We start from the raw sequence: 25,141 nt of genomic DNA, 5'->3' as shown, positions 1-25,141 counted from the left end.
AAATTCAGATCCACTTTATTAATTGAATCAATTTAATTTGAAACATAATTTGCATTTTAACAAGCGCAAATCTTTGGCATATTCTTCATAGGCGAAACATTTGACTTCTGTCTTACCTGATGTTAAGCAACGACGAAGTCTACAATGGTATAAGCTTGTCTAGGAGAAACCAATTCACTCTTGTCTCGAAGTCCTTTACGTAGTAATTGACTGGATACAATGACACCTAGATTGTTCCACTTCTTATTATTCTTATATTTAATACGAAAAATACTTAATTTTTTAAATAAGTATCTTATAACGCTTCATACATTATACATATATACTAGCTGATCCCGTAAACGTTGTTTTGCAAAAAAACTTAAAGGAAAAAAACGTAGAGGAGTGAAAATTTAGGGATGTATGTATTTTTTAATGCCTCGTTATAAAAAAATAAAAACCAAAAATTCCATCAAAAAATTAAAAAAAATTTAAGGGTGAACAATCCTTATCACTTAGGGGTATGGAAAATAGATAGTAGCCGATTCTCAGACCTACTGAATACGAATATAAAATTTGGTAAAAATCGGTCAAGCCGTTTCGGAGGAGTACGGTAACTAACATTGTGACATGGAAATTTTATATATTAGATATAAATCTTCTCCGTATACGTTTTTGATTGTGTAAAAACAAACTTGTCTTTAATTATACAAAGCGGTAATTTTTTATTCCATTGGAAAAGAAATATTCCCATATAATATCTATTACAAAATGCACATGAAAGATTTAAAAAAATATCTAAATATTATAATGGGGTCGAGTGATGGCATGCGGAGATAGGCTTTTGAAACCCTAGCGTCTCTTATTTATTATATTTTTTATTACTGAACTCTTACTGCTGCCCAAATGGCACTTGCAGATTCCGCCTAAGTAACACTTCTTTTAAAGTAGCGATGCAAAAGGCTTGGGCCGCTATATGCTACTATTTCTTCGAATTGAGAGGCTTCCAAACTCCTAAATCGTTTCGATGAACGCTCCATGAAGTGACTAAAGACAAGGACCCCCTTTAGGGGACTTCGATTTGGACCGTCGCTCAGAAGGGCACCCGAGAGGGCTGAACTTCTGTTTGTCCTGCTGCCATCACTACTGTCACTTCGGATAGCGTTAGCGCTGGGAGAAGTGACTTAAGAAACTCCAGCAATGCTTCTGTCTAACATGATCGGGGATTAAACGATAGTATATATATATATATATATATATATATATATATATATATATATATATATATATACACACATATATAGTTTATAATAATAATGAAAAAATTAAAGAGTATATATATTATATATACAGTGAATAAATAAAAACTGTATCGAGGTATGTCCGTAGAAAAACAAAAGAATGGCCACCCTACGACCCGACAATCGATCCGCACTAACGTGTGGTCCCCCTCGCGTGCAGTCGAAGTAGTGCTCCCGTTCAACTATCGCCGGTGACAAATTGATGGGAGCACCTAATGAGGTTGGCTTGATCAAACTTTGCACCAACTGCACTTTCGTAGTATTGACGGTGATTAATTTACCAGCTTCCTTGCTCCCCCCGGAAACTTTTAGAGATGTCGATACAATGTGTGTTGCGATTTAAATTTAGAATGGATATATGTACCACTGTATCTCTAGTTGGACATGGATGAGGTCGCTGGAAGTAGCTGGTTGCGAACAGCATAGAACTCCATCGTCGTGGTGATCTTGGGAGCAGCCTATGCTGTTCAGTGGGCGTGTCTGATGATGTGAATTCATATAAAAATTCAAGACTTATTCAATTGACAATTAATGATGATGACAATGAAACAGTATATGTTGAGGTGATAAGACGCTGGTTGTAGATCTCTTCCGGACTTATTGGAAATTTATAAAGGAGGCATATATTGGAAATTTCTAGAGAAAGTCTACATTCAGCAGAAGTCATATTGCTGATATGGTAATGATGGAATAGTACATGATAAGTCAGAAAAGGACCAATATTTAGCCACTTCCGCACATGCAGTAGTAGTCGTGTAACAAAGTGCACCGCCCGCCAGCCCGCCGATAAATGCGTATGCGGCAAACAATGCGAATCACACAACCGCCACCGCCAAACTTCTTAACACGTGTTTCACCCCTCCACGGGGCATCTTCAGGAGTTATGTTACACCGATTAGTGCCAAACACAGAGTCACACACACAGAGTTTGGGGTTTTACCCCTCTAAAGTTTTCACACCTAAAAGGGCCCCCACTAGGTGGATCGAAGACATAATTAAGATCGCTGGAAGTCGCTGTCATCATAAGACTTCATCATCGTGGTGATTATGGAAGAGGCCTACGCCGTGCAGTGAGCATCTGTCATCTGATGTGTTTTCGTATTTCATATGAAAATTCTAGACGTATTTATTTACGTTTAATTTTGGTATGTGCAAATTTATTCATGTCGATCTTATCGACTTGTCATCATGTGCTATTGAGGTATCCGAATATAGACGTTTTATGTGTGAAAAAGGTTTTGTTTCGTATGGATGTTGATGCTGTTAGCCTTAAAGCTTTTATAGCTACATCTATCAGGAGATCACGGAACAGAAGGATCCGTGAACAATTATAAGGCGTCGGATTTCAGATCCTATATTGGCTCTCGCAGGAAAGTGAGAGGGAAGGTGGAAACATCTCCTTCCGGAGTCTCTGGTTGAAGCGGTTTTGCAACTTCTCTTGAAGCGTAAGTGTGGATGCCAGGGCGTGGTTAAAAACAACCCTTGCGTAAGAGAATGAGTCTTGTAGAGGCGGATCTTATGTTGGAAACACAGTTTGCTTGAAGAGCTTACGACTGATGTAAGAGTAAGAAAAGGACCAATATTTAGCCACACCAGCCCGCTGATAAACGCGTATGCGGCAAACAATGCGAATCACACAACCGCCACCGCCAAATTACTCAACACGTGTTTCACCCCTCCACGGGGCATCTTCAGCAGTTATGTTACACCGATTAGTGCCAAACACAGAGTGTTTAAGTTTAAGTTGAGTGATGTAAGAGGTTTAAAACGCACTATGAAACTGATTGAACCATCACCATTCCTTTATCGGACTACTAGGCGCAGGTAAAAGTTTTATCCATACGTTGTTGACATATCCAAAAGTCGAACTAAACGGTTTGACGGTTCGTTTTTGGTGAGAGTTACCAAGATTTAGAACTACCTGCCTGGGTCTATCTTTCCTGACGAGTTAAACTCTGGAGCCTTTAAGAGTAGAGTGAACAGGTTTCTTTTGAATGAGCGTGTACCACCATCCTCTTTATCTACACTTTCCATCAGGTGAGATGGAAGACAAATGCCTTTTCCATTATCTAATATATAAAATACTCGTGTCATGGTGTTCGAACTTGAACTCCTCTGAAACGGCTTGACCGATTTTTACCAAATTTTATATGCGTATTCAGTAGATCTGAGAATCGGCTACTATCTATTTTTCATACCCCTAAGTGATAAGGGTTGTTCACCCTTAAAATTTTTTTTTTATTTTTTTGACGAAATTTTTTGTTTTTATTTTTTTATGATACAACATACAAAAATACATACAACCCTAAATTTTCACCCCTCTACGATCAACTCTTATTTTTTATTTGTAAATTAAAATTCAATTTTTTTTGCAAAACAACGTTTGCGGGATCAGCTAGTAACTATATAAAAAAATGTAAAGGCCTTGACTGTCGACAGCTCGTAGCTGTGTAAATAAAAAGTTAACAATACATGATTGGTCCAAGGCACCCGCCCCGAAAGTTTCAATTATTTAGTACCGGTTGGGGTAAGTTATTCGAATGGCGGCCGCATACAAGGTGAGGTCTCAATTATTCAAAACGTAATTTGTGTACGCGACGTATCGACCGCGGCTTCAAACCTGCGACCCCTTTCAAAATTTATTAACACACACAACATTAGTCGAGGTAGTTGTATTAAAAGAATAATGTGCGATGGCGTCTTTGAACTAAATCAAAATATTCATTATTCGAATTTGCTGTTACAAGCTCATAAAATGTCGGCATTGCTAACTCTACAGGAAGCTACCATCAATTCGGAAGGCAGTTCTGCTGCAGCCGGCGAGAAATCCAATAGTTACTCTTTACAAATATAGTTTTAATGAAATCAGGCGTTACCTTGCGGAAGTCCATCCTAAGTAAGTAAAGGACCAATATTTAGCCACTTAGTGCACTCTGTGTTTGGCACTAATCGGTGTAATATAACTCCTGAAGATGCCCCGTGAAGGGGTGAAACACGTGTTGAGTGGTTTAACGGTGGCAGTTGTGTAATTCGCATTATTTGCCGCATACGCATTTATCAGCGGGCTGGCGGGCGGTGCACTTTGTTGCACGACTACCACTGCATGTGCGGAAGTGGCTAAATATTAGTCCTTTACTTATTTAAATATAGTTTTAAAAAGAACGCGCGAGAATAACTAGCTTTCCGCGTGAGCACCGACAACCTTCAATTCCACACACTAACATCAGTATTGTATTCTCGAATAGAGTAATATACTTTATTCAATAATGTATTTTTTTTTGGTTTTAGATCTCCACCTTGACACATTCAGTATGATTAAGTCGATTGTAATTAGCTTTCAATACGACATAATTTCTTATTTCCGCTGACGATGGTAAACTGTGCAAGTGAATTTGCGAAAAAATAACATTTAATGGAATCAGGTGTTACCTAGCGGAAGTCCAACCTAAGTAAGAAAAGGACCAGTATTTAGCCACTTCCGCACATGCAGTGGTAGTTGTGCAATAAAATGCACCGCCCGCCAGCTCGCTGATAAATGCGTATGCGGCAAACAATGCGAAACACACAACCGCCACCGCCAAATCACTCAACGCGCGTTTCACCCCTCCACGGGGCATCAATACATTGACAAGTTTATAAAGCGCCTTGTATCTGGCATTTCAGCTGTTGGACATATGTCTTCTCATATATATCAAAAGCAAGATCGAATTAGAAATGAGGAGATCCGTAGAAGAACCAAATTCACCGAAGTATCTCGAAAAAATGCACGTGTCAAGTGGCAGCGAGCAGGGCGCGGAGCGTAGTTGAGATCGAAAGATTCTTGCGGTGTGATACAATCTTAAACAATTCATACTTTGTGCATTGACTATATAAAATTGTCACTGCTCACAAACAAGTTTTTAAGAGGATATTATACCACGCTGCGATCGTCACGCCACCTAGTTGTTCCATTATGATATGTCCGCCCATAGATATATTTAAGGGAAACCTATGCCATGCAATGTACGCACTATGGATTGAAACGAAAAGAATGAAAATGAAAATCCATATTAGATAATTACAGTAGAAGTTACTTTCATGTAAAATTGCTGACTCATTGTTTGTTTATTGGAAAGTTTTTATTGTTACACCAAAAGGTCAAAGCGTACTTACTATGACGTTGTGAAATTGTTTAAATAAAAAATAAATCATGTCCAACAAAATAAAGTTGTGTTCATGGTCACCCTAAAATGAAATCACTTTTCATACGGTACAGATAAAATAAACTCCGATGAATATTGAGGGAGAGGGTACCCGACATTTACATGTGCGAGAGGCCGAAATTTATACAAAGGGAAAATAAATAGAATTTACCGCGGGGCGAAAGAAAAGCTTGTCCCGTAACGTGAACAATTTATTGTCACCGCAGCGGTATATCGAGGTGGCTATTGTCTGATATAGACTGCAGATGGCACTGTGCTGAAAGTGGGACGGCTGTGTGAAAATATAAGAAGAAAAAAACTCCCATCTTTTACGTTTAGTGATTACAAGGGTTTACAATCTAGATATTGAACAGTTTTTTTTTTCTAATTAGACGGATTGTTTTATACAGGGTGATTTGTTACAGTTGTAAAAGGCTTTAAATGTCATGAACGAACATACACCATGTTTATCTCATTTGTCAGCGAAATATGTTCTGAAATATGTTACATTAATTTATTTATTTTATTGGAATGAGACAGGCACTTGAAAGCTATGTGGAAGGCCTTTGTTCAAGAGTGGATGTAATACGGTTGAAATAAAGATGATGAAGGAACAGTACATGTTGAGGTGATCAGATGCATTTAAGACCCTTTCCAATCGGTCCTGTTAAAGATCTATAAGACGGGTCTACGTTCAGCAGACGTCATATTGCTGAAATGGTAATGATGGAATAGTACATGATAATCTGGAAGTCTTCGAGGTTATACCCTCGGAAGCTTTCAAAGCTATAAAACTGAAAAGCTTGCAACAGTGGCAATCGTCCTGGGATAAGTCGATGAATGGGAAATGGACGCGTAAGCTAATACCATACCTAGAGCCATGGGTGAACCGGGATCATGGAGAGTTGAACTACTACCTAACTCAGATGATATCCGGCCACGGCTGTTAGACGAGCGTACCTCCATAGGTTCAAATACGAAGATTCCCCTGACTGTCCTAATTGTGTCGGAATGGTTGAAGATGCAGAGCATGTCTTTTTCGTCTGCCCCCGATTTAACGAAGCCAGGAGGTCTTGGGAAGAAGGTGTAGGATGCAAAACCTATCCTGAAACTCTGATAGCTGCAATGCTATCCTCACCTTCGGCCTGGGAACTTACGAGCGCGTACTGTACGACCGTGCTGGTTGGCGTGAACAGCCACTTTATCAGAGAAAGCTGCGGCTAATCCCCCCCGCAAAGTAATGCCTAGCGGCCATGCCGTGGGGACCAGGGATAGCGAAGAGTATCGAGTCGGTATTGACGCCTAAATCGAGTCCGACATACGGGGCACCACCATCAGGCCCTATGATAAGTAAACGTATTTTTAAACCTCTTAAAAAAAAACCTATAAGTGTCCTCACTAGATGGTTCGATGACATAATTAAGGTGAAAGAAAGTCGCTGGATGAAGGCAGAGCGAGGCCGGTTTTTTTTTAATTTCCCCCCGCTATTGGTGACCTCTCCTTCCACCCCTAAATTTGGAACAGGGTTTTGTATATCTTAATAATTTTTTGACCTCAATTTTTATTTTCGTTCTCTTATTGACTTGTGTAACTTATTGTTACTTAAATAAAACACCAACAGAACTCAACAGCAATAGATCTCAAAAGATACTAAAGCGTCGGGCTGTTTTGCGCACGACACCACTGTGGTGTCGCCGGACGGCATAGTATAATGTCTTCTTTTTTATTTTCTTTATCGTTCACGGTTTCATTCATTCATTCATCTGTTTTTTCTTATAATTTCTTACATTCCTCTAGATTAATTGTCTATTCTACATATCGAATTGCTTCCTTCTCATCGCCTTAAATAACACTTTTGGTTACTTCTTTATACCACAGTACAATTTGTTTCTTTGGATTTTTTATCTATATACTTCATAACTTTTATTTTCTAATTACTAAGTATACTATTTACATTTTAAAAGACTGCCATTAAGCCGAGAAAAAAAACGGGAAATTCCGGCAAATTTGGGGAAGTACCTCAGTGACAATAGTAGTACATAAAAAAACAAATTTTGGTGATTAGTTTTTACTTTAAAGTAACATTGGCGACGGATTAGTTTTTCCACTAACTGAACAAATATTCTAAAGCCCGTTGTAAACAGGTCGAGTTCTCAAAATCGTGTACCCATATTGAAGTTACTCGAATACAGCGTTTCCTAGTATGTTATGAATACGTATTCGCAGAAAGCATACGACAGTGTTCCACTGTGGAGTGCAGTTGAATTTAGAATTCGCGTAGGCGAGGCCTTGTAGCGTGTAGGTTGGTATATATTGCAGGGTCTCGGGTTTGATTTATGTAGAAATAAATAAGGATGCGCGAGTATTTAAAATTAGCAGTATTGATAAAATTTATTTATAGATATCTTTAGTAATAACAGGTGGCGCAAAAGTAATGTCATAATGAGAACATACTTTAATTCTTACAAATGGCGTCAGATGTTATTATGCTTTGATATTTACATTATAGATATATAGAGAATTAGTTATAAACAAGCGATGGAACGATACACACCTCAAAATGGTAAAATTATTGTTACTGCATTTTTAAAAATTTTCAGTCTGTTACTTTAACGCAGCATTCAATTACGTCGTCGTTTTTCTAGTTATCGTGCTCTGTGTATTCATGCAATCAAACTTTTTTTTAAATATCTCATTTATTGCAATGAATCACGAATCTCATAAGCCGTAAAAGCTAATGTTGCATACGCATTTATCAGCGGGCTGGCGGGCGGTGCACTTTGTTGCACGACTACCACTGCATGTGCGGAATTGGCTAAATATTGGTCCTTTTCTTACTTTTAAAAGTGTTACATACTGTGGATTCTGACTCGAAATGAAACACCACAGGTTCACAAGGAGTTCTTTATTCACAAATCAGATGGTCACCCTACTTTAGCACAAGGTATGCTTCCGCTTAGTCCATACTACGCTTCCAAATCGGTCAAGAAATCATTGTCCAAATAACTTACCAAATAGTCATATTGTATCACTGATTGTAGATCTTAATAACTCAAAAAATAGCACTGAACTGTCGACATGGGGAGTACACTTATTTATACTACGGATAAGGTTCTAGTAAGTTTGAGATAGTACTCGGTTAGAATTTCCGAGAACTGTAAATAAAAAATTTATAAATAAATTTTAGGTCACGCGTGTTTACGGCTCTTCTTGATCGTAGGGTTCCGTGTTTATTGTTTGGAGGATTCTGTAACTCGTGCTTTGTAACAATAGGAACGATGTGAAATTACGCAAAAAAACGTCAATGTCTGTAAACAGTGAAAAAGAATTGACAGCCGCTCGACGTGTCTTGAAGTTTTGTTTCAACTCCTTTGTTTATCAGTAAACAAAGGAGTTGAAATTTAATAAGAATACAAACTTTTAAGTGTTTATCTGATGGAAGTGAATCATCACACAATCATGTATATGTTCCACCACCCTTTCAGACCTGACGTACGCAAATGTTGTATACATTTAGTATAAAAATACATTTAAAAAACTTTTAAATTAAACGGTTTTTTGATACCCATGTTATGGTGGTTGTGGAAAAATATGTACGTAGTTCGCCATATTGGAACGGCGTCCATCTAGAATTTTAAAATTTGACATAATCATCATGTTCTACTAGTGTAGCCCTTTCATTTGATACCCATATTGAGGGGGTTAAGGAAAAATATGTAATCAGCCATTTTGTATCGGCGGCTATCTTAGATTTATAATGTTATTGATTTTATTATATTGTATTGTCATCTAAATTAAATGTGTGTACCAAATTTCAGATCAATCTAACAACGGGAAGGTGCTTAAATTTCAATTTCTAATTTTGACCCAAATAAACAAATTCCGTACGGGTCGAACTAAATAAAACCGTTTAAAAATATGGAATGTATGTATGTTTTGTCAGTCGTTGCATGGTATTGCATGGTCGACGTCTCTTTGAATTTCACGAGACGTAATTCGCGAAAACGTTGGCGTTGTCTCAGGGAGTTGGGAAATAACGTTTCTCGTACATGCAAGCAGGCGACAGTCGAGGGTAGTTTAAGATTCAATTTGCAGCGGAGATTGGCTCTACCGACTTATTGAATGTGCGCGGATCTAAATTATATTCGATTGCGTTTTTACTGTTTTGCATATGAAAGTGTTGAATAACTAGGATATAGGCTGTAAACAACACTTTTTAAATTTCACTTTATTGGAGATTTGCCAGACAATTATAATTGATCGTGCTGTAAAGAAATTACAATGAAGAATACCTGCGTTAGCCGAAATAAACGAGTTGTTACTAGGACTATCGATGCCCGTCGCCTGCGCATACGGCTCTGTGCTCTGCACCCTACCTCGCTTCACGGCAACTCCGCTAGATGGCGCACAAAAACACGGTTTCCATAGAAGAGAATGTATCTTAAGAAACTGACGATAATATCAACTGTGTATGTCGTATGCTGCAAGACATGGACCTCCCTGATTAGTTTCCAATAAGACCTTTTGAAAATACTCAATGTATGTTTCAAATGTATAATGTCAGAAAGTGTATGCATTTCGAAAAGTGAAATGCATCATCTCTAAAATACCGCAATGCCAGAAGACGAAGGTATTTGACCAGTGTGTGTTGTACTTACTTACTTACTCCGCTGGCTCAGTGACCCAAAGTGGGTCTTGGCCTCCGAAGTGAGAGACTTCCACTTTCCTCTATCTTGCTCCATCGTCAGGCATTGGTTGACATTCAATTCGCGCAAGTCTGCCTCAACGCGATCGATCCAGCGATACCTGGGTCTACCCGCTGATCTTCGACCCCACGGTTTTTCCAAGTACGCTACCTTCACGCTCCGATCCGATCCCGTATTACATTAATATATAATAATTATGAAGTATTTGAATGTACGAAAGTCACTACAAATATAGGTAAAGACTTCAGTTATGATCAGTTCTAGCACAGCTGGTAAAGTCTCCAAAAAAGAAAATAGAAGAACAAATAAAGCAAGTATATAACGGAATATGTAAGAGAGGCCGTACGGGATAGCGGGCATCGTGCAGTGAAATTTTATTAAAAACTCACCAACCCGGAATGCTAATGTTATTGGAGCCGGGAGAAGGGGGAGAGAGATATCGGGGTGTTCAATTCCAACAAGTGGCTTGTTCGATATTGCCTCGGGTTCGCCTATATACACTTGCGGCCTGATAAATGTGGACACACGAAGTTTTATAAGAATAATTATTTTTATCTACTTGTTGCGAAAGGAAAATAAATATATAAGCCAAAGGATATGTAGAAAGGGCGGTCTTATCGTGTTCAGTGATTTCTTTTATACAACTATCGGACTAATCAAGTAATAGAAATAGATGAAAATCTGAAATAAGTAAATATAAGTATACTTATTTTGTATGTATCCTCTAAAGGATCATGGTCAAACATATCTCTCTCCACTACCATATTTCCCAAAGCTTTTCCAGCTGTACACTGTGGTGTTGGAAGCTTCTGTAACGGCGTAAATCCAGCTAGTAGGTGATGCTTTCTAGCCTTTTTACATTATGTTGCCGACAGCTTTAAGGTCCTGTCTTGCATTGCTCTCGCTATCTTTGGCTATATCCACAGTCTACCTTGTGAGGGGTCTAAAAATACTCGTGGTCGCCAATCGAAAATCTTTCGGCACCAAAGGCCATCGGCTGCACACGTGCTTTAACAATACTATAATTAAAAATAATATTGAGTGTCCAATTATTTTTGTCATCGAGTGTAAATCCGTAGAGCTTAATGCTAAACGCCTGCAATTTGAATATACGTCTTCAACTAAGGCATATGTTTTTTTTTTTTAATTTCTATCACGCCCGCTCTCTGTGTGAAGTAAGCGCCAGAAATAATTAAAATTGCACCGCCGTAATTTATTTAAATGTTTTTTCCAACACGCGGTCTTAGCTTACTTATGCTTTATTAATTTTATTTTTAGATTTCGTTTAGGTTTAATATGTTTATATAAATTTAAAACGTCAGTATGGTTGTTTTATCTGTTCGCTTGTGTACATTATTTATTATAATAAATATATATGTGGATGTACATTTGCAAGACGGACAGACGACTTTATTAAGTTCGTATTATGTGAATGAAAAGTTTGTAAATATATCGGCTTATGTACAACATTGGACACAAAACTAGTTGAAAATTGTCCACCTGTGGGTAATTCTGCAAAACTTTTTTAAATTGCCATTTGCGTATTTCAAAACGGACCAATATTTAGCCACTTCCGCACATGCAGTGGTAGTTGTGCAACAAACAACATTGAGTCTCACAGTGACTCTGTGTTTGGCACTAATCGGTGTAACATAACTCCTGAAGATGCCCCGTGGAGGGGTGAAACACGTGTTGAGTGATTTAACGGTGGCAGTTGTGTAATTGCCTTGTTTGCCGCATACGCATTTATCAGCGGGCGTGCGGGCTTTGTTTGTTGCACGACTACCACTGCACGTGCGGAAGTGGCTAAATATTGGTCCTTTTCTTACTGTCAGATCACAGTTTAAACGAATTAAAAGATAAGACGGCCTCTTACCATTATTTTCCTGTATTTATTGTCTGTGGTGTATAAAAATGTGTTAATAAATTAATAATTTTTTTAGTAATTAAATACAACACGTCGTGTTCACCATTGTGGAATTCTTTCTTGGGTCGGGAGGTTTTTTAATAATGACAAAACGAATTCCGAAGTAAAAGTGTGTATATTAATTAAGTATTTATACTTGCTTATTTTCTGTAGAAGTAGGCGCTGTTAGCCCTGAGGCTTTTATAACTTCATCTTAACCGAGTTCACAGAGCGGAAGGGTCCGTGAAGTTAAAAACTTACAAACTAGAAAAATAAACTTGGTAGGGCGGGCGCCTAGGCGGGCGTTGGCATGTAGCAGAGGTCTCTTTACGATTAGAGCTGTGAAAGTATATGTTACATATGTGTGCTTGTCGTGGGACGGCAGCTTGGACCGCAGGCGAGCCGAGGAGGGATCCGGATCCAACCACGGTTCGCCCACGCTGTTCGCGGTTAGGGAGCGGGCGGCCGCTCATTAAAAACGGGTGATGAGCGTGTTTATACCGATGTAAATAAACAATAATATTTCTGTGAAATTTCCCTTTTCGATGCGCCTATAAATAAAAACCTCTTTACACTGTTGCAATAAACTGTAGCACTGCGATTCCAAGTTTAATTAGTCGCTCCTAGATGAAAAAATGTAACCGCGCATTCTAACTGCTCTCTTTACGGTTGCCGCATTTCGAACTAGCGGTCGTTTAGTATTCGCGCCGTTTCGAAATACACCCGAGGAGTCTTGATTATCCTTTGAATTGAAGTTTAGATCAGTTCGTACGGATCTCTCTGAGCGTTGAGTTTTCTTCGAACGAAAGTTTTCTTTATAACTTAAATTAAGTTACGTTAACATGAAATTTATGTTTATATCTTTATTCGACATTAAAACTTTGATTAAATTTCACATTTTAACCTTGGATTAGTTTTATATGATATTAAGTGACCTTGAAGTGAAAGAACGGGTGTCCGCCAGAGCATAAGGGTTTTAGGGTGAACGCCACGGACGCAGCCACAAGGAAAGATGGTGATGATGTTGTTTCGATGACTATATTTAGTAGTTGTATTTGTTCATCTTAGTTGGACGATCTTTACTAGCCATGCCTTGTGACTTCGTCCGCGTGAAATTAAAAAAAAAAGTTTTTCGATTTTGTTTTAATTATTTGAACTGCACATAAATTTAACAAATTCTTATGTTTCAAGTCTCTTTTTTGTTTCAATTCGAATCTGCATGAATTGTCACGAAAATATATAAAATTTATTGCAGTGACAGTGGCGCCATCTGTCGAAAATTGATCATACCGACTTAGAAACCTTTGCGGTTTCATGCACAACAACTTTGCTAAAGATCATCACGTGATCAAATGGATGGTTTATGATTCTATACAGGACATACATACATTCATTTATTTATATATATAAACAGTTACATTTTTACTTCGCATTTTTTTTTTTATCTGTTTTCTGCGTATGTACTATATGCTGCGTATGTAGTATATCGTTAACTTGCTTTATATATTTTAAATGTTACAGTTGTAGAGAGGTCTTTAAATTTTATAAACATATATAAACAAAGAATACAGATAAAAATTAAAAAACAGAACAAAATTATGAGTAATAAATTAATTAAAGAAGTAAATTATTGTCAGCGTACCGTCATATTTAGGTAGTTGTATTTTGTTTCTACCTACTAATTATCTCTTGTGTTACATACAGACGTTTAATTTGTAATAAACGTTTTTGTTTTGTTACAGGACGTGATACACACAATCAGCACCCCACACGGCAACGTACAGAGGATTGTCGTCTTTAAGAAGAACGGCGTACAGGCCATGGTTGAATATCCTTTACAATATAATTAACAAAATTCTTGTTTGCACAATTACTTTGCGCGCAGGTAAATTAAAATTGCAACCATTCGAATATTGAAATTGTTTGAACAGTTTATATTTAATTATATATGTTATAGACTGAATTATCTAAAAATTAAAAAAGGGGTTATTGAAACCTTTTTGGTGAACCCCTTTTTTTTAAATATATTCATAATTGTTAGTATGTGGGTTAAAATTCTTTGACGTTTTATGTAATATTTTTATGTGATGTTATATTCGCACCAAAAATATTCTCTCGAGTTTTCTTCAGCTGATACTAAAAAAGGACATTTAACCCTTAATAGCCTGATTTACGAAAGTGATTTTTTTAATATTACTGTGTTTGCTTGAGGGTCTAGATGAAGGGAAAAATAGATTATTTGAATTTCGTTGTAAAGAATATTAAACAACAGAAAAATACGTACAGCCAACCTATAAAAAAAATTTATAGTAATGTGAACATTCGGTTTAAAAGATTGATATCAAAATTGAAACTCTAGGTTATTAAGTGTTAAAAAAAATTAATCATATAAAACACTTCAACAAGTACAGCTGAATACGATATTGGTCCAGATGGTCACAAGGCACGAGGGGTTCAAGGAGTAACTTCATAGGTTTAAACTGGATAAAAGCCTCTCATTCTTCTGTGATCCAGGGGTTGACCAGCCTTTGGTGCACCTGACCCTGCATTCGAAAGATTGAGAAAGGATCTGGTAATAGAAACAGAGAGAAGTACACAGGTCGGCAGTATCGTATTTCTAATGAGGGATAGTGAACAACGATCCGTATTTCTCAGATGTTGCAATGAGATATGAATATAATAATATATATCAAAAATAAATTAGAGGAAAAATTGTAAAATGCCATGTAACTTTCCCTTTTTTGTAGTATAAATGTAATCTCTGTAATATTTCTAAATATTTATTCAGGCGGATAGAAAAATAGAAATAAAATTTAAGCACTTTCCCGTTGTCAGATTGATCTGAAATTTGGTACACACATTTAATTTAGATGACAACACAATATAATAAAATCAATAACATTATAAATCTAAGATGGCCGCCAATACAAAATGGCGTATTATTTATTTTTCCTTAACCCCCTCAATATGGGTATCAAAAAACCGTTTAATTTAAAAGTTTTTTACATGTATTTATTAAATGTCATCGTCTATGTAATAACTCTCTAAACAGCCAGACACAAAGGGTACTCTTTTACTTATTTAATTAGTACATTTTACGAAGGGCTTACAATAAACTAAAATCTGAATATCGGTATTTGATATATGAAATTTGAAATGTCGGTATTATTAATTAAAAAATTACTAGTTATATACTTACTTACCTCATTTGTTATATTGACTTGTTAATAAATTATAAATAAAATTTAATAAATATTGTTCTGAAGTGAGTAGATATTATTTATTTTATAGTATAGAGAGTAGGAGTAGATAGTTACGAAAAAACGTGCAAGTAAAAAAAAGTACATATTAAATTCTATGTTACATTTTACATATAACAGGCTCGTGTGGCATTATATAAATAAAGGAGCAAAAAATATAAAAAAATACCGGTTTTTTATACCGGACAAAAATCGTCTGGGAATCCGGTATTCGGGATCCCGGAATCCCGGTATTGTAAGCCCTGATTGTACGTATGGTACAAAAACCTCTACTGTTTTCGTAAAATAGATAGCAGCTGCTTAAGATTGAAGGTTTAATAAACATCGGAATACCGCGGATCTCAGCCGGTGCTGCAACCTAGATATTCCAGGTGTTAATTGTGTAAACCTCTCGCTGGAAATAGGGCGCGACGTAAAACTAAAGGTGTATATTTTTCAACGGCTTCGTTGAGTACGGCGCCACTGGCAGCGGATTTTAAGACGTGAAAACATTTTCAAAGCATGTCCGATTAAAAAGTTGCTGTGTCTAATGCTCATATGCAATGTTGTGTCAAAATTTCATTATTATGTATATTTTTAATATATTTAAACCATACAAGTAATAATAAAAACAAATGTGCATAAGACAAGTCAAAATAAATACTCGAATTAGTGATAAATGTAATGTGTAAATGAGAAAATAAAAAGTAAATTATAAAGGAACTTAAATGAATAAATATTTAAAATAAAAGCGAAATAAAATGAAATATAAACCTGTAGTATTCTGGTGTGAAGACGATGAAAATTAAGTGATAAATGACATTGAGAAGGAAAAAAAGAGAGAAAGCAAATAATATGATGAAAAATAAAATTGTTTCGTAAAAATAGTTCCTGCGTACCCATATATGGGAAAAAAACGTAATAATCAACAATGAACTTTTTTAAGGTTGTCGTAAAACGCAGGATAGAAGCGGCTCCTAAACGTTCCCGTTGAAGTTTATAGCGGAAAACTGTGTCCAAATGAGGATGGAATGACAATAATGAAATAACATCACGAATAAAAAAAATTAAATTTAAATGCAAGGTAATTAACAGCGCCGCCGTCACTGTGGCCCCACCCCAATTTAAGTACGTTACGGGCATGCCATTAATAGTGAAGACTAAATATAAATAAACACGTTTCTGTGTTAATAAATGTGCCGGCTGGTTGCGGCGCAGTACTTCGTGAAATGTTTCCCTCTATTTATACATATTTACCGGCATTTACACGACTACCGACAAATTATTCTTAAAGTGTCGTTAGTTTTATGTCGCAAACTTATATTTTATTTTATACAGTACAGTAGTGGAATTGTAACTTTAGGGGAAATACTGATTTAGGCTGTATTTATTTACTTAAGGTAGCGTTGGGAAACATTATGTTAGCTCTTAGATAAATGATTATCTCTCCGTATAACATGAACCAACACACAATGGAAGATAAACTCTAGTATCGAATACATAGAATACCACTACAATAGTTTCTCGAAGTCGATCGTTAAAAAGCACGTTTTAATGCGTTACATTTTTATCTGGTAATAAAATCGGCACAGCATCCGTTCTTTGAGCCTTCGGTCATTAAATTCAAAGTTGTTTATTGAAGCCGTGAACATTTTCTTTAGATAAAGCTAATAACATTTTTTAAGGCAATCTCTCGTTGGTAGTAAATTATAGATTGGAGAAACTGAACTATGGGTGCGGTTGTTTAGACTAGAATAATACGATGATCAGACCTACTGAAGTAGGTACTGGTCATTGGTGTCGGATTCGAAGTGGCAATGTGGTTAGCTCCACAAGTGGGACATATTCGTGGGCCGGGTTCGGTGTGGTTAGTGAGTGATCATGTTACCGTTCTTGCGAATGGTACCGTTCTTGCGAGTGATCATGTTACCGTTCTTGGCATGATTGCTTGCCTGCTCAGCACGAAATATATGCTAGATAATACACACAGCAATGGGTTTACTAATAAGAGATGAAGATACGAGACCTAAATTTCTAAAACTATGTAGAAAAATTGTGAAATATGTAATAAAACGAAATAAGACTTGAGAAGAATTGTAAAACCAAATAAAAAATTAATTGTAAACAAAATAATAAATGTAGAACAAAATTTTGTAAAATTGTAAAAGTAAGGAATCAGATGACGGAAGAAAGGAATAGTAAAAGAAGTAAATGTAATGAAAGAGTAAGACAGACGAAATGTGGAAAGTAAGAAAAAGAATGAAATGACTTAAGATGTCCTCTTTCATCTATTTTCAAACAGCTTGCGTTATTATTCTGGAAAATTTTACGCTAATTTATTTTTTTCTAACAACAGATGAACAATAAATAAATGTGGGGTAATCTGAATTTTAAACAAGCTTTGTCTTACTATATTATGATAACGTGAGTTATTATTACAGAAAGCATTTTATAATACATTAATTAATAGTAAATAAACAAAACATTCACCCGTTTTAAGTTTATAAATCTATTTCAAATCATCCTGTATATGTTTATAACATATATAAATATAATAGCGGAAGAAATGCATTACAGCTCCCCCATTAGTGACGTCTATTCACGTTGTTACCAACAAAGAAGTGCATTCGACAACCATAACACGTTCAACACATTTCTCCATCCCGTAATTATTGCTTGATTAAGGTGTTCGCACACTACAGTGGTCAAGGAATTCATGTGAATACTGCCGAGTGAACGTATGAACTTGCATTCCGTGTAGCGGTGCAGAGAGAATTAACTAATATTTAACTAATATGTATTAATAAACGTTTTAGATGATTAAAATGAAACGTCATGTTGTATATTTGTACTACTTACTTTTATGTGGACAATTTTGTGTTGTGATTGATGACATATAGGTCTGAGACCTTATAAGACGACTCAAGGTCAACCAGATAGCAATAGAGTGCCATTCTCGAAGTTTCGCTATTAGATCGAGATCAGAAGAACTAAAATACTACTACTAAACTACTAAACTAAAAAACTAAAAAAACCGGCATATTTTAAAGAATTGCTTGTCGAATTGTCGCTGAGGCCGAAAGGTTTTTGAGTTGCGTCTAAGAACCGGTAGATTCGTGGGTATTTTTTTTTATTTAATTCATGGTCCCAGCTATTGGGGACCTCTCGTTCCCCTATCTCGTGTGAGACAGGGACTTTTTATTTGTACTAATTTATTCATATTTTTTATTATTATCATTCTTCTCTTTCATGTATCATATTATCTGTCGTGCTGTTTCTTTCATCCTACAATTTTCCCAGTCTTTCTCTTTCATTCCACTAGCCATACATCCATCCTCAACCACTACATTCTAGGTTTCCTTACTGTTTTATTTTGAAACATTACATTTATTGTTCAATCATTTAACACTTTTTCTTTATAATTATCATATTATATTATACTGTTTATTGCACTATTTTTGGTACTACTCTATTTGTTTTATTTCTATATTTTAGAGTTTGCTTTACTTTTTTATTCATATTCAAAGATACGTGGGTAGGTTTCACTAGGCCTTAGTAGGCCTTCCACTAGAACAGACTATTTAGTCAAAGTTGTGGCGTGCATATCGCGCGCCACTCAAACACCAAGCTCTTACCCACGTGACCGTCAATCGCATCGCGGCGGCGGCGGCAGTGAAACAGATAAGTGACAGATGGCGCCACAGTAGACGCAACGAAAATCTGCATCGCGCTGTTGAGAGTCTCCGCGCTCATTATAAGGGCTAGCGGAGGTGCGGTCAACGCAGGAAGAAGCAACTGAAGATCAAGAAGCAACCGACGAACAAGAAGCAACCGACGAACAAGAAGCTACCGACGAACAAGAAGCTACCGACGAACAAGAAGCAACCGACGAACAAGAAGCAACCGACGAACAAGAAGCAACCGACGAACAAGAAGCTACCGAAGAACAAGAAGCTACCGAAGAACAAGAGGCTACAGTACTACGACCACTCTTACAAAGTCATGAAAAGTCGCACAATGCAGGCAGAGCAAAAACCGACTATTGTGGCTTATGATTGAAAGTACTAATAAAAATGTTATACCTACCCACATAAAATCTTAGATTTATAAATTAGGTTCATTACTCAAGTGTGTAAACGCCCTAAGGTCCGAGTTTAAATATGCGGGGTAACAGGCGTCACGTCAGCTGTCCGTCGACTAATTTACTGTATTCGGTTCCGACGTGGGACGAAATTGCGATCAGCGCGCACGCTATGTCGCACCTACATTACTGCAAACACTAATTGGTCGACACATTTACGCGATATCAAAATACCCGCAATAATTTGATGGTGCTCTATTTCGGTAATCATCACAGACTCATTTAAGAAATGTTCCTTCTTTACGTCATTATTGTGATTTAACCCTTAAATGCAGTGGCGTAGCTAGGGGGTGGCGAGCGGGGCGGCCGCACCAGGCACCACAAGCAGGGGGGGCACAAAAGTTGAAAATAATTTTTTTGATTTTTTTTTAAATGATGAATAATGAAATGTTAAAAGAAAAATAACATAAAAAGAATATCGAATTTTACTATTTTTGTGCTAAAAAAGTGGTTAAATAATATGAAGATTAAAAAAAAAGTAAACCGTTACCAATTATAATATACACAGTGTTTAAGCTTTTCATTCGCAAAACACATAGTGTTTTTTAAAAGGGCACTAAATGACAAAATAATAAATTATTACATTATTGTAAGATTGATGATGATTGATGATAAATAGATTAAATAATCTTGTAATAATGTCAATAGAACATGAACTAGTCGACACTATTGATTTTGAAAATGTGATTATTGACTTTGCAGGCCAAAAAGTGAGGAATGTTCGTTTTTAAAATTTCCCAATAAATTTTATTAAGATCTTATGTTATTTTATATATATTTATTATTATTTTGAACCAAAAAAATATATATTAACTACATTCTGTTCTGAATTTTGAAATTATTTAGACTCTTTAGGGGGGGGGGGCACCAAGCCCCAATCTGCCCCAGGCCCCAAATACCATAGCTACGCCACTGCTTAAATGCATAATGATGAAAAACTGCAACACACCACTGCAAGGTAAAATGAGTACCCCACATAAAAGTAAATACATATTGTTGTATATCTGCAACATGAAGTTTATTTAATAAATAAGCATTCAAAATAATATTTATGTTTTTTTTTTCTATTTTTCTCTGCATTGTAGTGTACTTATCTGCGAGATATATATTTTTAAAGTAATAAAGTCATGCATTTAAGGGTTAAAGTAATTTAAAATACAAACAGGAAATGATTGATACAAACTAGAGGCGTCGATGTCCTATTTGCAAGACTGACGATATAGTTAAGATTGCTAGAAGTCGGAGATGGGTTATCTCTTGCATGTGATAGGTTAAGCCTTGCAGTGGGAGTTCAACGGCTGAAAAAGAAGAAGTATGTTTTTAGTAAGAAAGGGACTAACACAGCTACTTCCGCTATGCAGCAGTAGTCGTGCAATGAAGTACACCGCCCGCCAGCTCACTGATAAATGCGCGTGCGATAAACAATGCGAAACACAACTACCGCCGTTAATCTACTCTACACGTGTTCACCTCCACGGGCCATCCTTAGGAGTATATTACACCGACCAGTGAAAAACACCGAGTTATTGCACGACTACTGCTGCATAGCGGAAGTAAAGCTATATATTAGTCCCTTTCTTACTTAGAATGGATTTCCGCAAAGCAACGCCTGAATCTATTAGGTATTTTTTAAGTGTTTCATCAACAATACAGGCGAAAGATGTCCACTGCCAGATGTTCGTCTCTCTTGTATTTTTCCAAATAGACCAGTTGGAAGCGGCCTGCTTCTTTTGACTACCTTAACATTTATTTTTTGTGTATATATATATATATATACATACTAGTTGATCCCGCAAACGTTCTTTTGCAAAAAAAATTAAAGTTTTTAATTAACAAATGTAAGATAAGGGTTGATCGTAGAGGGGTGAAAATTTAGGTTTGTATGTATTTTTGTATGCTGTATCATAATAAAATAAAAACCAAAAAAATTGTCTAAAAAATTAAAAATAAAATTTAGGGGTGGACCACCCTTATCACTTAGGGGTATGAAAAATAGATAGTAGCCGATTCTTAGACATACTGAATACGCATGTAAAATTTGGTAAAAATCGGTCAAACCGTTTCGGAGGAGTTCAAGTTCGAACACCGTGACCCGAGAATTTTATATATTAGATATCTTTACCATTATCATGTAAGTTGAGAGACGACCATTGTAAGATAAAGGCTTCGAAGGCTTTCCAGCGAGCTTGACTATATTGGTGGTCCAAATAGTAAATTTACTGCAACGTGTTTAGTTCTTTGCGTTTCGTTTACAAAATAAGACGATTATTTTATACTAAAATAATTATCGTATAAAAAGTTCAAGTATGTCAGACGATTGCAAATTTTCGGATCACCTTCAGACGGCGAACGTTGAACCGTTGCGAGGACAGTTAGAATTTTATTACGTTACGGTGTAATTGCGGCCCGTCGTCGGCTATTGGGTCGCAAGGTCGGACGGACGTTGACCCGACACGATCCGAGTAGTATACATATACCAATGACTCGTCAGAACTCGTGTTTTTAGATACATTTAGTTTAATTATTTCACAGTTTCGTAAAATTCGCTGATGTACCTAAGGGCTAAGTTTTTTTATGTATATGACCTCCGTTAATGGGTCCTTTTGTACCTCATCCTATCTTAGTTACGCAGGGTACGCTATATTTTCTCAGTAAATTTTTCACTGACTTTTTTACTTACATCCTCGTCTTTTATCCTTCACATTATCTAATATATAAAATTCACGTGTCACGGTGTGCGTGATTGAATTCCTCCGAAACGGCTCAAATGATTTTCGTGAATCTTAGCGTGCATATTGACCAGAGTGGAGAATCGGACAACATCTATTTATCATCCTCCTAAATGTTAAGGGTGGTCAACTCTCAATATTTTTTAAAATTTTTAGGACAAAATTTTTGTGTTTATTTTTTTATGATACAGCATACAAAAATACATATAAGCCTAAATATTCATCCCTCTATGATCAACCCTTATTTTTTATTTGTTAATTAAAAATTTTATTTTTTTGCAAAACAACGTTTGCGGGATCAGCTAGTCTTCTATATATCTTTCTTTTATTCGTCATATTATCATCGATACCTTTCGACACTTTATTTTTCTTTCTTACTTCGCCTTTCGCTCCAAAGAAAAAAAAAGTTTTACATTTTTTATTTTCGAATATTTTGTTTATTTATTTTTGCTTATTAAAGGTAATTATGTTAGGGAATATGTAAAAGAGTGTCTCTGTCTTGGAATAAATAAATCATTAAATAAAAAAGGACATATCCTGCCGGTTTGGTAAATTCAAGTAGCAGCCGTAAAGTCATATTGTAGGACGAACCTTTGGATCCTCAAGGTTTTGGTTGGACCTCAGAATAGTAAGCGTATTTTGGAACGTCCATTATACAGGGTGATAGGTTTTAGGTTTAAAAACACTTAAAGGTGTGTTTAAGAATGTATACATCATTTTTTTTTTTAGAAATTTGAACTTGTTTCTAGAAACTAAATTTTCCTGTGCATACAAGACCTGACAAGTCTCTTATACTATTTTATTATGCCATCGAATTAAATTTAATCATACACATGGGATTTTAAACACTGTTTTTGCTCCAGAGTGTGACACGATATTTTTCGTCGTATAAAACAAAAATCAAGGGGTCTTTTCGATCTCCTAAGACAATGAACGTGTTAAAATATTGAAATAAAGCAGGCCAATAACATCTGGCAGTGCAAAATCTTTAGGGATTAATGATAAAAAAAAATTAAATGTTTAACTATATATGATGATATATTTCAGAAGTCAATCATTTTTGGTTAGAGTGCAATATATATTAATACATCCATATATATTAATACACCTTTTCCCAATGAGTTTGCATATCGGCTATGTATGAGACTTGCTGCACTTGCTTCCAAGGACAAGTATATGGGGGACTCGGTCGGGGTACTCTTCTGTTACGTGAAATCACAAATATAACTCACGCGTAATAGAGGGTATAATAAAAATAGCCCACGTTATGAGTCACGTAACAGACTCTGTATTTGACACTAATCGGTGGAACATAACTCCTGAAGATGCCCCGTGGAGGGGTGAAACACGTGTTGAGGAATTTGGCGGTGGCGGTTGTGTGATTCGCATTGTTTGCCGCATACGCATTTATCAGCGGGCTGGCGGGCGGTGCATTTTATTGCACAACTACCACTACATGTGCGGAAGTTGCTAAATATTGGTCCTTTTCTTACTTAGAATGGACCTCCGCGAGGTAACGCCTGATTCCATTAAATATAGAAGTATGAAGATGTCATACTACGTAAAAAGAATTTGTTCAAATCAAATCTAGCAAAATCAAATTTACCCGGGTTCGAATCCAGAATGGCGCCCAAATTGTACAGTCTGCCCTTCATCCGCGACCGCGCGATTTATTACGCGGCAATATATCTAGAAGGGAGCCACGAGTCGACCGCTGACGTTAATTGGAATTTATCGTGGCATTTAAACACTCCCACCGTCTTGACGGTATTTGTGAAAATTTCGAGCGAAGTATACACGATAGGCAAATTTCCGAGTACCCTCAATTTGAATGAAATGTCAGTTGACCATGCAAATTATTCATTCATTATCTCTACTTCATAGTGTTCACATCTCTTGTATTTATTGCAATATATATTTAAATTATAATGTATAGTAAAAATAATGTATAGTACCCGGCGAAAAATATTGCACATCGACCTAAAGAGACAATCGGTTAATTTCGACTACGTAGAGCACTATCTCTGTCTGACATACTGTTTGTATTTAGTGCGACAGAGATAGCGCTCTACGAAACCGAAATTAGACGATTGTCTCTTTCCAAAAGTCGATTTGCAATATTTATTGCCGGGTATATTGTATGCATTTACATGGAATTTAAAATCGTCGATTATTTTAACGTAGCTATCATCGGTTCGAAATGTAGAACTGCTGAGAAAATCCGGCAGTACAAACTCAACATTTGCTCTATTTAAAAATTATTTAACAATGTTTGATGTTAATATTATAGTATCGATCATGTAAAGGAGTCGACAATCTAAATTTAACATGTTTTGACTCTTGAATGTTGATATAAAATTAAGAAAACATATATAATGCAGTCATGCTGAAACTTGGTTCTCCGTTTTATATCTTCGCCGAGTTACGCAGTTATGAAGAGGGCTTTGCAAGAGGAATGTGAAGATTCGTAAATATGGCAGAGTAGACAAAGCTCGCATAACATTACTTCCACTTGTGGGCCTTGAGACACCGGTGCCCACGTGCGCTTATGGTCGCAAACCTACTCCACACTAGCGTCACAACATTACACATACACTGGTAAAGTCAATCTTCGTTGTAATTGGAACACGTTCATCCTGTATATAATTTTTAGCTTGGACCTCACGTTTCTAATTTACTCTGTCTATCAAATCCAATGCAATTGATTCGCGGTGGTCTAAACTCAATTGTATAACTCGAATTGTAGTTATATCTAGCAGTAATAACACTTCAAAAGTGTTACAAGTATTTTTTTTTCAAATTAGACCGCGAAAGAAATCACAAAAGGCCCTTAACATAACAATTACCATCAACGTGGCAAGTTAGACGAGATATTTTCTAGATCATTCCTCTCAAATAACAACCGCTTATTCGACCCGTTTTAATTATTATTTTTCCTCGGCATCGCACCCTCGGGGAA

At 36.4% G+C, this 25,141-nt stretch overlaps 1 protein-coding gene across 3 annotated transcripts in view; it reads left to right on the top strand.

Annotated features, from left to right (window-relative positions):
- sm (smooth) overlaps positions 1-25,141 on the top strand; it is a 543,953-nt gene that overhangs the window by 427,517 nt on the left and 91,295 nt on the right. For all 3 annotated transcript variants that reach the window (XM_068768460.1, XM_068768463.1, XM_068768462.1), the window contains exon 3: positions 13,816-13,901. In XM_068768460.1, coding sequence (XP_068624561.1) covers positions 13,816-13,901 — 86 coding nt within the window. The remainder of the gene's footprint in view (positions 1-13,815; positions 13,902-25,141) is intronic.

Source organism: Battus philenor, unplaced genomic scaffold (genome assembly GCF_028537555.1).
Source record: "Battus philenor isolate CCGP_79_NKW_IND1 unplaced genomic scaffold, ilBatPhil1.0.hap1 SCAF_25, whole genome shotgun sequence".
In the NCBI taxonomy this organism is placed as follows: Eukaryota; Metazoa; Arthropoda; class Insecta; order Lepidoptera; family Papilionidae; genus Battus; species Battus philenor.
The sequence above is the reverse complement of the archived record's forward strand: the minus strand, read 5'-3'. Positions and strand labels throughout refer to the sequence as shown.